This window comes from Labeo rohita, chromosome 21, assembly GCF_022985175.1.
Source record: "Labeo rohita strain BAU-BD-2019 chromosome 21, IGBB_LRoh.1.0, whole genome shotgun sequence".
Classification (NCBI taxonomy): Eukaryota; Metazoa; Chordata; class Actinopteri; order Cypriniformes; family Cyprinidae; genus Labeo; species Labeo rohita.
Window position 1 is genome coordinate 23553705 of NC_066889.1, and position 12121 is coordinate 23565825.

Genomic DNA, 12121 nt, shown 5'->3' on the forward strand with positions numbered 1-12121 from the left:
ATTATCATTATTATGTTGAAAACAGCTGAGAAGTTTTTTTTAAAGTTTCTTTGATGAATAGAAAGTTCAGAAGTTTCAGAAGAATCAATGTTTTATCATCACTTTTGAATAATTTATAGCATCCTTGCTAAATAAAAGCATTCATTTTTGCAATTTTTAATCTGTAATATATATATATATATATATATATATATATATATATATGCATATATGTATGTGTATTCTTTGATGGATTTTTTAATTCATCAAAGAAGTCTGGAAAAAAAATACTTAGCTGTTTTCAATATTGACAATAATAATAAATGTTTCTTAAACAGCAAATCTGCATATTAGAATGATTTCTGCAGGATCATGTGACTGGAGTAATAATGCTGAAAATGTAGCTTTGATCACAGGAATAAATTACATTTTAAAATATATTCAAATAGAAAGCAGTTATTTTAAACAAAAAAAATCACAATATTACTGCTTTTGCTGTATTTTGGATCAAATAGATGCAGGCTTGATGAGCAGAAGAGACTTCTTCAAAAAAAAAAAAAACATTAAAAATCTTACTGTTCAATGTTACTGTTTGACTGGAAGTGTATAACGCATACTTATATAATTGTAATATAATACATATATTTATGTAAGTAATGGGTACTACCTATGTAATAACACATATGTTGTGTACATAGTTTTCCATGAGTATTTACAGTTGAGTGTCCTGCGTCATGACGCACTGGCGTACAGACGTGTACAGGCACGCACTATGATAACCGGAAGCATCAATAGAAGCGATTGAGAAACGGCGAAAGAAATCATCACCTGTCGATTGCGTCCATATATCTCTCCTGCGCTCCCATTAATCTCCATATCCCACTTCCATAACACCCATACCCTTTCGTTTATTCGCTGTCGACTCAGTCCGGACGGATAAAGCAGAGCTGGCAGTGTAATTCTTTGCGCAAACGGGGGGTTTTGAAGGTGCGTTATAGCCTCGCAGCAGAACAAATGTAAACAAGCAGCTGATCAGCTGTGCGGCCGAAGACGCGCAACGAAACGGCGTGATGACAGCGACCCGCACGGTTTGACAAACATATTCTGCATCATATAAAGCGAAATTAGACATTTATTTGCAATGCTGTAGAGTTTTTTTAGACGTTAGGGCAGTACACGAGGACAACTCCCAACCCCATCGCCTTCACCTCCATTGCGGGCAGCAGCAGCAGATACAGAACAAACGGCTTATTTATTTTTTTACTGATCAAAAGAGTGATACATTGATTTATTGATCTTCATATCTGCCTGAAGATTGGATAACATCACGTCTGACAGGAAAAGCAACAGGATTCGAGAAATAACAAAGGAAAAATAAGGTTAACAGTCCTTTCTGGGCCCCAAGGAATAAATAAATATCAGAAACGTATTAATATTTACATGAAGCTGGACGTTTAAGGCACCCAAATATCACATTTCCTGGGGAGCAGCACAGGTAATAAACAGTGTAAAACGTTTATATTTATTAAAATGTAGTTGTATAGCTTTTGCATAGGAATCTAATCAAACATTTGTACAGGTTTTTTGCTATTTCCTTTATCTCTCAATGGCCAAATAGCATATAGATAGATAGATATAGATATTTTGAATAATTTTTAACTTCTTAGTGGTAATATCAAATGTACTAATCCTATGCATTAATATATGCAGCGGATATTTAAAACAAAAAAAATATATTGTTGTCCAAATGGGATTGTCATTAAAAAACTATTAAATAATGTATTATTCTCTGAAAAACTAAACCCGTTTTACTTGAATCCACAGTAAGGCTGAAGGATCAGGACTGTCATGGCACACCAGCAGATGCCGAGCTCTCAGAAGGCTCTGATGCTGGAGCTTAAATCTCTGCAGGAGGAGCCGGTGGAAGGTTTCCGCATCACTCTTGTTGAGGAGTCGGACCTCTACAACTGGGAGGTGGCCATCTTTGGCCCTCCAAACACACTTTATGAAGGGGGCTATTTCAAGGTAAGCCTTGTGTGGATTTAAATGATGCTCTTGAATGCTTATCAATGAACTAGGATGTTGCAAGTCAGATATACATGATAATATTTAATTTTAAATTATACCTCACATACTTGTTCTCCCATGTTTTGCACTCTCAAGTTCGTCTTTCCCCGGTGGTGCGTTCCTTATACTCTAGATCTCTATTTTTAGCTCTGACAGATATTAATGACATCTAGATATGAGAGCTAAAAAGAGAAGGACAGTGCGTTTCAAACATATTCCCTGTAGTCACTTATTCTCCGTGGCGTTTTATTAACTGCAATAGTCAGTACTTTCACAGTGACGCAGTCGTCAACTTTACCACAAAAAAAAAACAAAAAAGTTATATTATTGTTTAATATGCCACAGGTCACAGTCTTTGGTGAAGTTTGATTTATGAATTTAATGTTGCAATTGACTGATTCATGTATTTGACATTTAATTCATGTACATGACATTTAAAATGACATTTTTGTTAAAATTCATGATACTCTAAATGAATAGTTCACCCAAAAATGTACATTTGCTTAAAATTTGGAAACAGATTTAGAGAAATATCATCACTTGCTCACCAATAGATCCTCTGCAGTGAATGGGTGCCGTCAGAATCCAAACAGCTGATAAAAGCATCACAATAATGCATAAGTAAACATGTCTCCAGTTCATCAACTGACATTTTGTTTTAGTTTTGAAGAAGGATTATTACCTTTTGGTCTGAATAGTTCAATATTTTGAATGGTTCAATATTTGTGCTGGGTACAGAAATTTATAGTATGAAGCATAACATCACCCTCAAACATTTTCAAAATTCACTTTCAGTCTTCCATCTTCACATAACTGAGCAACCCAGCTGAATAGTCTGGGTGATAAAAGTAATGCAGCATGTTTTGAGGAAGATTACAGTATCTTTCTAAACACAGTAAACACAGGCTTGGGTTCCACCCATCAGACAAATTATTTAAAATTCACAGGCTTTAGCGAAATACTGCATATATATAGATATTGCATCTTTGGTGAATAGCATTTACAGCTGAGGTCAAAATTTACATACACCTTGCACCTTTTTATTTAGTACTGACTGGAAGATATTTCACATATAGTCCACAAGCAAAATAATAGTTGAATTTATAAAAATTACTCCATTCAAAAGTTTACATATGCTTGATTCTTAACACTGTGTTGTTACCTGAATGATCCACATCTGTTTTTTTTTTGTTTTTTTTTTGATAGTAGACAGCTGTTTCTGTTTTTGAAACTTTTCCAACAATGACTGTATGATTTTGAGATCCATCTTTTCACACTGAGGACAACTGAGGGACCCGTATGCAACTGCAGTAATGCTCCAGAAAGAAACACAATGCATTTAGAGCTGGGAGGGTGAAAACTTTTGAATTTGAAGATCAGGGTAAATTTAACTTATTTTGTCATCTGGGAAACATGTGAGTGTCTTCTGAAGCTTCTGAAGGGCAATACTAAATGAAAATAAAGTATTTAGGCAAAATAAGAAAAATGTACACATCTTCATTATGTTCAAAAGTTTTCACCCCCTGGCTCTTAATGCATAATTTTTCCTTCTGGAGCATCAGTGAGTGTTTGAACCTTCTGTAATAGTTGCATATGAGTCCCTCAGTTGTCCTCAGTGTGAAAAGATGGATTTCAAAATCATACGATCATTGTTGGGAAAGGTTCAAATATACAAAAACGCTGGAAAAACAAAGAATTTGCGGGACCTGAAGGATTTTTCTAAGGGACAGCGGGCAGTTTTACTGTTCAGGACAAACAAGGAACTCATGAACAACTATCACTAAAGAAACAAACAAAAAAAACACACAGCTGTGGATTATTCAGGTAACAACACAGTGTTAAGAATCAAGTGTATGTAAACTTTTGAACTGGGTAATTTTTATAAATCCAACTATTGTTTTCTCTTGTAAACTATATGTAAACATCTGTAATGTGAAATATCTTTAGTCAGATCCATACTAAATAAAAAAATAACATGCATTTTGTATGATCCCTCTTATTTTGGTAAAATAATTAACCTTTTTTCAAATTCCACTCAACTGTATAATTTGTCAAATAATATAAAGTGTATTTTCTTATTTTTCTCATGAATGCAAGGTTTCCTGTAAAAATTCTAGTTTTTCTAGCTTCACAGAGTTGACATTTGCTCCCATTTATTTCTAATGATGGCTAATGGAGGAAGTTAGATTAGATGGGGTTTTAGCTTTCTAACACTAAATGCTTTGACTTAGACTCATATCTTCATTCACGCTGTCACAGTCACGATGCAGTCTGACTTGAGCACTAGCCAGTTCATGTAGTCTGACACATAATCAGCAGTCAACAGCAGTGGTGAGTAGCAGGATTTCCACTAGCAGAGAAAATACAGTCTTACACTCATATTTAAAGCAATAATTCACTCAAAAATGACAATTCTCTTACCCTCATGTCATTTCATACCTGTAGGACTTCTTTACATTATGCGGAACACAAAAAGAGGGGAAAATATGACTGGAGGTTGCACTCTGGAAGTTTCAACCTTAAAAAAAAAGATGCAGAACCATCATAAAAGTATCATAAAAGTAGATTTACGACTTACGCACTATATTCCAAGTCCTGTGAGTCATAGCTTGGATTTTTGAGAGGAAAAGACTGAGATTTAAATGATCAGTTTCATTCACTGCCAATTTCCAAATGAACAAATCATGGGTTTGTAATAACATGAGGGTTAGTAATGACAGAATTTTAATTTTCGGCTTAACTGTTCCTTTAAACAGTACTCATGGCCATATAACCTAAAACTGCTCTTGCAAACATTGCAGTCGTTATAACTAAACTCAAAGCCACAATCACTTTCTAAATCACTATTGTTATAATAACCACAATCACAACACTCAGCGCAAAACAGTACCATCAGCACTGCACTGAAGAGAGTGCAGCATTTAACACAGCACTGCACTGTTTAGTTTTATTGCACTGTTGTTTCAAGTGTGCTTTTGGCACACATCAGAAACCTGATGAAGAGTACATGATGAGGAGATTCATGAGGATTATGTTTATATGAACCCCTTTTAGTCTAATGTGTCCTGTCCATTTTTGGAATGATTAATAACTGCTCATTTACTAGCTATAATACGGCTCATATGCAAACTAATAATGCTCGATGTTTCACTTTGTCTCTTTCCGCAGGCCCATATAAAATTTCCTATTGACTATCCTTACTCTCCTCCGACCTTTCGGTTTCTCACCAAGATGTGGCATCCAAACATCTATGAGGTGAAAATGCTTGTGTGTGCCTGTTTTATGCACATCTACTGCACCACCAAATGGATTACAACAGCTTAAAGCTTACATTAGTCATCATGTGGTTACAATGCTGCCATTGTTGCTTAATGTACATTTCTCAACCCCAGAATGGCGACGTGTGTATTTCCATCCTCCATCCACCTGTGGATGACCCTCAGAGCGGAGAGCTGCCCTCAGAGCGATGGAACCCCACACAGAATGTCAGGTGTGATGGTGTAAAAACCCACAATTGCACTCAAATGCTGTTGCTTTTGAACTTTGTTCATTAAAGAATTCAGGGGAAAAAAAAATCCAAATCAGCATATTAGAATGATTTCTGAAGGATCATGCGACACTGAAGACTGGAGTGATGGCTGCTGAACATTTAGCTTTGCCATCACAGGAATAAATTACATTTTAAAATATATAAAATAGAAAACTGTAATTTGTAATAATGTTTCACAGTAGTATTGTTTTTACTATTTTTGATCAGATAAATGCAGACTTGGTGAGCACAAGAGACTTTTCTCCAAAACATTTCAAAAATCTTAAAAACCCCAAACTTTTGAATGATAGAGTAACGTGTGTGTTTGTCTGTAGAACAATCCTGCTGAGCGTGATCTCACTGCTGAACGAACCCAACACTTTTTCTCCTGCAAATGTGGACGCCTCGGTCATGTTTCGCAAGTGGAGGGACAGCAAAGGCAAGGACAAGGAATACGCGGAGATTATAAGGTACGACCAGTTTATCATTTAAACGACTTCCGTGAAAACACACACTCAGCTTTTTCCATCAAATTACATTAGGTTTAAAGGTCAATCTGCAACTTTTTCTCCTGCTCTTTGACTTTTAATATAAACAAGAATTTACAATATTTTTCTTTAATTTGCTTCACCTCCCAACGTACAAAGTACATCAAGTACAGATGCATTTAATTAAATTATTAAAAGAGTAGTTCACTTCCAGAACAAAAATGTAATAATGTACTCATCTCCTTGTCATCCAAGATGTTCATGTCTTTCTTTCTTCAGTCGTAATGAAATTATGTTTTTTGAGGAAAACATTTCTAGATTTTTCTCTATATAGCGGACTTCTATGGTGCCCCGAATTTGAACTTCCAAAATGCAGTTTAAATGCGGCTTCAAATGATCCCAAATGTGCAGAGGAAGAAGGGTCTTATCTAGTGAAACTAGACTACTAAACTACTTTTTTAACCTCAAGCGCTTGTCTTGCTCTGCCTGAAGTCAAGAAAGTTAAGGTATGTCGTAAAAAATCCAGCGATGCAGGATGTTGCAGCGATGTAGGATGATTTTGAAATTATTTTTGAAGTTGAGGGAGAAAATAAGATGGGAGTTTTTCAACATACCCTAACTGTCTTGAACCCGGAAAAAACAGAGTTCAGGGAGACCAAGACAAGACGAGCGCTTGAGGTTAAAAAAGTATATCAATTGTAATTTAAAGAAAAAAAATAACCAGTTGTTTCGCTAAATAAGACCCTTCTTCCTCGGCTGGGATCTACAACTGCATTTGGGATCGTTTGGAGCCGCATTTAAACTGCATTTTGGAAGTTCAATCTCAGGGCACCATAGAAGTCCACTAAAAAAATCCTGAAATGTTTTCCTCAAACAATTTCTTTATGACTGAAGAAAGAAAGACATGAACATCTTGGATGACAAGGGGGTGAGTACATTATCTGTAGATTTTTGTTCTGGAAGTGAACTACTCCTTTAATATGTTAATGATGCTTGCTAATGGTTTTTCAAATCCTCAAATTCTAATTTGTCCTGCACTGTTTGTGCTACAGACATGAATAATGTGTGGCAATCAAGCTTATGATTGTTGCCTCTTGGTTGGTAAAATAGGTAAAAAAGCTCCATAGGCTTATCTTGAAGTCATTTCTAGAGATCAGAATACCATAGAGACTTGGCTGTGTGTGTGTTTTTGACTTGGGCTAGTAAGCATCCTTCCTGAACACTTCAAAATGTACTTGTTCTTTTGGAAAGTAAGTGAAATATATTTATAGACGTGGCTGTTACATTTGCAACTGTTAAAATAAGCTGTGAAGCCTTAATTGATGAAAAATGTGCTAATACAAAACTCGCAACTGTACAGCAATATTTCTCAACAGCCACTCAGAACACTTTAGTAACAGCAGCAGCACCCTGGCAACCAGCCAGCACACTTACAACTTATATATTCTTAAGGAAATGTTAAAATTTAATTATACCACCGAAGCTGGCCGAGATGTAGGTTAAACATTGACTGAGGCCAGATTTTGGCCCAACGTGCTTCCATTGCACCATCCCGCTGACGTTCAGGACATACTGTGCTGAGTGTCTTTATTTCCCTTGGGCAAGTAAACATTAGTGAAAAATGCTGAACTTTTCCCTTATTGACATTCTTTTTCGACAAAACAAAGACTCTTATGCTCTCCAAGGCTACATTTATTTGATTAAAAATATAGTGAAAACATTAACATTGAGAAAAATTGTCAGATCAATGTTGAAAACAACTGTTCTGCTCAATATTTTGTTGGAACTGTGATACATTTATTTTTCAGAACTGCAGTTATTTGAAGTAGAACTTATTCGTAACATTACAAAGTGTCACTGTTAATCAATTTAATGCGTCCTTGCTGAAAAAAAAACGTTCTGACCCCAAATTTTTGAATGGTATTATATGTTTATAGAGAGTGTCGTTACTTTTACAGCGGTAACAATATCGCTTAAAGGATTTGCTCACTTCCATAATAAAGATTTCACCCTCATGTCATCCAGGATTTTTATGTCTTTCTTTCTTAAACTAAAAAGAAACTAAGGAAAACATTCCAGTTTTTTTCTCCATATAGTGTTCTTATTTAGCTAAATGATTGGTTATTTAGCAAAAAAAAAAAAAAAAAAATTATTTTACACATTACTTAGTCACATTGTTAAAGTCGAAAAGTTGGAAAAATCTAGCTAGTGCAAGATGAGCATTTGTGGTTAAAAAGTATATAAACTTTCTGGGTTTTTTTTTTAGAAAATGACAGATCATTTTGCTAGATAAGACCCTTATTCCTCAGCTGGGATTGTTTAGAGCCTTTGGACCTTCAACCCGTTGAGCACCATTGAAGTCCACTATATAGAGAGAAAAATCCTGGAATGTTTTCCTCAAAAACCTTTATTTCTTTGCGACTGAAGAAAGAAAGACATGAACATCTTTGGATAATCAGTAAGTTATCTAATCCTGTAACTGATTTCTTGTCTTTGCGTGGTGCGCAGGAAGCAAGTGATGTCCACTAAGGCAGATGCAGAGCGAGATGGAGTTAAAGTACCAACGACGCTAGCTGAGTACTGCATCCAGACCAAAGTGCCTTCTCACGACAGTAGCTCTGACCTGCTCTACGACGATCTATATGACGACGACATAGAGGAGGAGGATGACGACGACGATGAGGCGGAGGCCAGTGGGATTGGCAGTGAAATGGCCGGGGACTGTTTTGGCGATGAAGACGATTCTGGCAACGAGGAATCTTGACCTCCTTCCACCGTTTCCGTGACACTGACCTTCGCCCTCTCACTATTCTTTACCCTGACAGCCTCATGTTTCAGATTCTCTTCTCCTGTGCTTAAAGCTTTTGTTTTTCCACTCTGTTCCAAAAAAGTCATTACTTTAGATCTCTGTCCTTTTCAGCACCTCCCCGTTCCTAAGTAAAGTTCACTATGGGTTCATAAAACCAGTCGTTTCACATCCCACCTTCTCCTGCCTCTTAACCTCAGGGCTTTTGGATAATCAGAGCTTGTCAGGCCACCTTATACATGTTCATTTCAATATTTATTTTGAGGGCTAGTTCCCTCAAAATTAAAATTCTGCCGTGATTTACTCACCCTCATGTTGAAAAAGGAATTTTATTGAGCTGTTCTGAGATTTTTGAGCTTCTTTTTCCCCAACAATCCAAATAAGGTCCAAATATATCTAATTCCTTTTCTATAGTAGTCTGGAAAAACAGTACATTAGAAAAAAAAAAAGAAAACAATTGACAACTGTAAGATGTGAACAAAAGATTGTGATATAAATTAATTTTCAAGATATAAACTCGCAAATCTGAGAAAAAAAGTCAGAATTGGGAGATGTAAATAGCATTCTGAAAAGAATTTAAGATTTAAACCTGTAATTGCAAATATTAAAAAAATTACCTTTTTTATTATTTATTATGTGGCCCGAAACAAAAAAAAAAGATGTAACTCAGAATGAAAAAAAATTGTAAAATGTAAAAAAGTCAGAATTGTGAGAAGCACACTCAAAATTCAGAATTCAGAGAGTAAAGTCAGAATTGTGAGATGTAAACTCAGAATTCAGAGAAAAAAAGTCAGAATTTCGAGATATGAATTCAGAATTCAGAGAATAAATCGAGAATTGTAGGATCTAAACTCAGAATTCAGAGGGAAAAGGTCAGAATTCCAAGAATAAAATCAGAATTGCAAGACCTGAACTCAGAATTTGGAAAGAAAAAGTCAGAATACCAAGATCTAAACTCAGAATTAAAAGAATAAATTCAGAATTGCAGGATCTAAACTCAGAATTCAGAGAATAAAATCAGAATTACATCATCTAAACTCAGAATTCAGAGGAAAAGTCAAAATTCCAAAATGTAAACTCAGAAGTCAGAAAATAAATTCAGAATTGCGAGATGTAAACTCAGAATTCAGAAAAAAAGTCAGAATTTCAAGATGTAAACTCAGAATTCAGAGAATAAAATCAGAATTACATCATCTAAAATCAGAAATCAGAGGAAAAAAGTCAGAATTCCAAAATGTAAACTCAGAATTCAGAAAATAAAGTCAGAATTGTGAGATGTAAACTCAGAATTCAGAGGGAAAAAGTCAAAATTTCCAAGATGTAAACTTAGAATTCAGAGAATAATATCAGAATTGGAAGATCCAAACTCAGAATTAAAAGAAAAAGGTCAGAATTGGGAGATTTAATTCAGAGAAAAACTCTAACTTTAAACTCATCAAAATTTAAGTTGTTCCTTTTATGACTAAAGCTCTCATTTATGCTCCAGGCCATTGATTTTTGCGTGTTGCGTAACCAAATGCAGTCTGCCAATGTGAATCAAGAGTGCCACACAGATTTGGAATGACATGAGGGTGGGTAAATAACGGTAAAAGTTTAATTTTCAACCAAACTAACCCTTCAACCTACCCATGAGCTAGTTACATCTGGTAAAATCACCAACAAATGAATGTTTTGTTACTTTCCCAGATTTTCAAGTATATACAGTTTCTTCACAACTGTCTTTACAGTATAGGGCTTCACTGATTCCACTACACGTACCAAAATTCCCACTTCGAAAGATAAGTATTTAAGGGTGGGAAAATGGAGAATGAAGAGACTGTTTCCTTCTCATAAAATTTAAGTGTCATCATTTTGACCAGCCATCCACATCAGCAGGGTCACCTTCATAACCACATCCTCTTATGCGCAGCTCCTACCCCCAAATCACTTGAGCTTTTTGAGCCATTAAATCACAGTGTCAGATTATATGGCACATGAAGGTGCTTTCAAGTGCTCAGCAACACTAGCATTAAAACTACTTCCAGCACACCTTCATTTCGCTGACCCAGAAACTATGATGACACTGTTGATGATGTCCCACGTTCGGCCCCTAATATTCGATCCACTGATTTTGGCTGAAGGTAATTATACTGTTATGCTTTTAAATGTACACATACTCTTGGTAAGTGATCACGTATGAGTGTCCGAGCAGCTGTACCAAACCATTTCCGTTTCTCACCGATTTTGACGATAATCTTGGAGTTTTTTTTTTTTTTTTTATATATGGGGTTTGAGATCAGTGACTTCTGAGGATATTTGAGCCCTCTCATCCCCGGTCTTATGCTTTTTTGCATTGGCAACGGTGCCGCCGTGGGCCGTAGCTTTCAAGAGCATGCTTGTGTGTTTTAATGTGTTTTATATGATGTGTCAGTCATCCAATGAGGTACGCGAATCCCTAAGGTCTCTTTAACGGGGGTCGAAGCGTAGACGTTTATGCACATGGGGTCTCAGGTACACCTTTATTCCCACAAACCAGCCAAGGACACGGATGCTGATTCCCGGTCCTACGAAACCCCTCCGGAACGGAGTGTGGATGTGAGGATCGTGAGGGATCGGTGCTCTCGTACTCTCTTGAGCATCATGAACTCACTGAACTATCTAGAACAATCGTTCCCGGCTCAATCGCTCCCTTAAACTTGTGGACTACGGGCTGAAAGGGCTCAACAGGGACGTGAATCGATTAAATCAGACTGGATTTTACACATTCAGCAAGAGACTCTTGGTGTATTACACCCCTGTGCACAGCAAAACAACCAAGCTCATTTCAAAAAGTGTTGTGACGTTAGTCGACAGTGGATTTGTCTTGAAGGATTTTATTATTTGTGTGTCATGAGTGTGTTTTTAATGTTTCATTAATGTTTTTTTTTGTTTTTCATATGCTATTCTTTGACAGGATTTATGGTCCTGAGTCAGATCAAAACGACCGAAGTCATTATTTGCTCTAAGTTGAATGCATTTCCTTTCTCTTGTAATGTTGTTAAAGGGAAGATCGTTTTAAATATTCACATAAGGAAGAATGGAAAAACAGTAAGAATGACTCTAAATTGATACCTATTTCAATTCTGAACATAAGTATTTGAGTTCGGGGTGGGCGGGGGGGTGTCCAGTATGATCATTTTAAGACTGTGCTTGTATGATCACGATACAATTCATTTTTGTTTGTGTGTATGTACAGGAGTAAATGCTCCTTAGCAATTAAACCATTAGACAACA

General features: G+C 36.1%; 1 protein-coding gene across 1 annotated transcript; it reads left to right on the forward strand.

Annotated features, from left to right (window-relative positions):
- The first annotated feature begins 755 nt into the window (after nucleotides 1-755).
- Nucleotides 756-12121, forward strand: ube2r2 (ubiquitin-conjugating enzyme E2R 2). The gene is made up of 6 exons (XM_051092861.1): nucleotides 756-1474; nucleotides 1804-2004; nucleotides 5215-5301; nucleotides 5439-5536; nucleotides 5911-6045; nucleotides 8572-12121. Exons 2-6 carry the CDS (start codon nucleotides 1828-1830, stop codon nucleotides 8825-8827), a joined length of 753 nt encoding a protein of 250 aa, XP_050948818.1. The 5' UTR covers nucleotides 756-1474; nucleotides 1804-1827; the 3' UTR covers nucleotides 8828-12121.

Bases quoted from the DNA above. Each gene is read 5' to 3' on its own strand.
- ube2r2 (XM_051092861.1), top strand. From the start codon at position 1,828: ATGGCACACCAGCAGATGCCGAGCTCTCAGAAGGCTCTGATGCTGGAG. The intron at 2,005-5,214 runs GTAAGCCTTGTG...CTCTTTCCGCAG, and splicing joins ATGAAGGGGGCTATTTCAAG to GCCCATATAAAATTTCCTAT. The intron at 5,537-5,910 runs GTGTGATGGTGT...GTTTGTCTGTAG, and splicing joins AACCCCACACAGAATGTCAG to AACAATCCTGCTGAGCGTGA.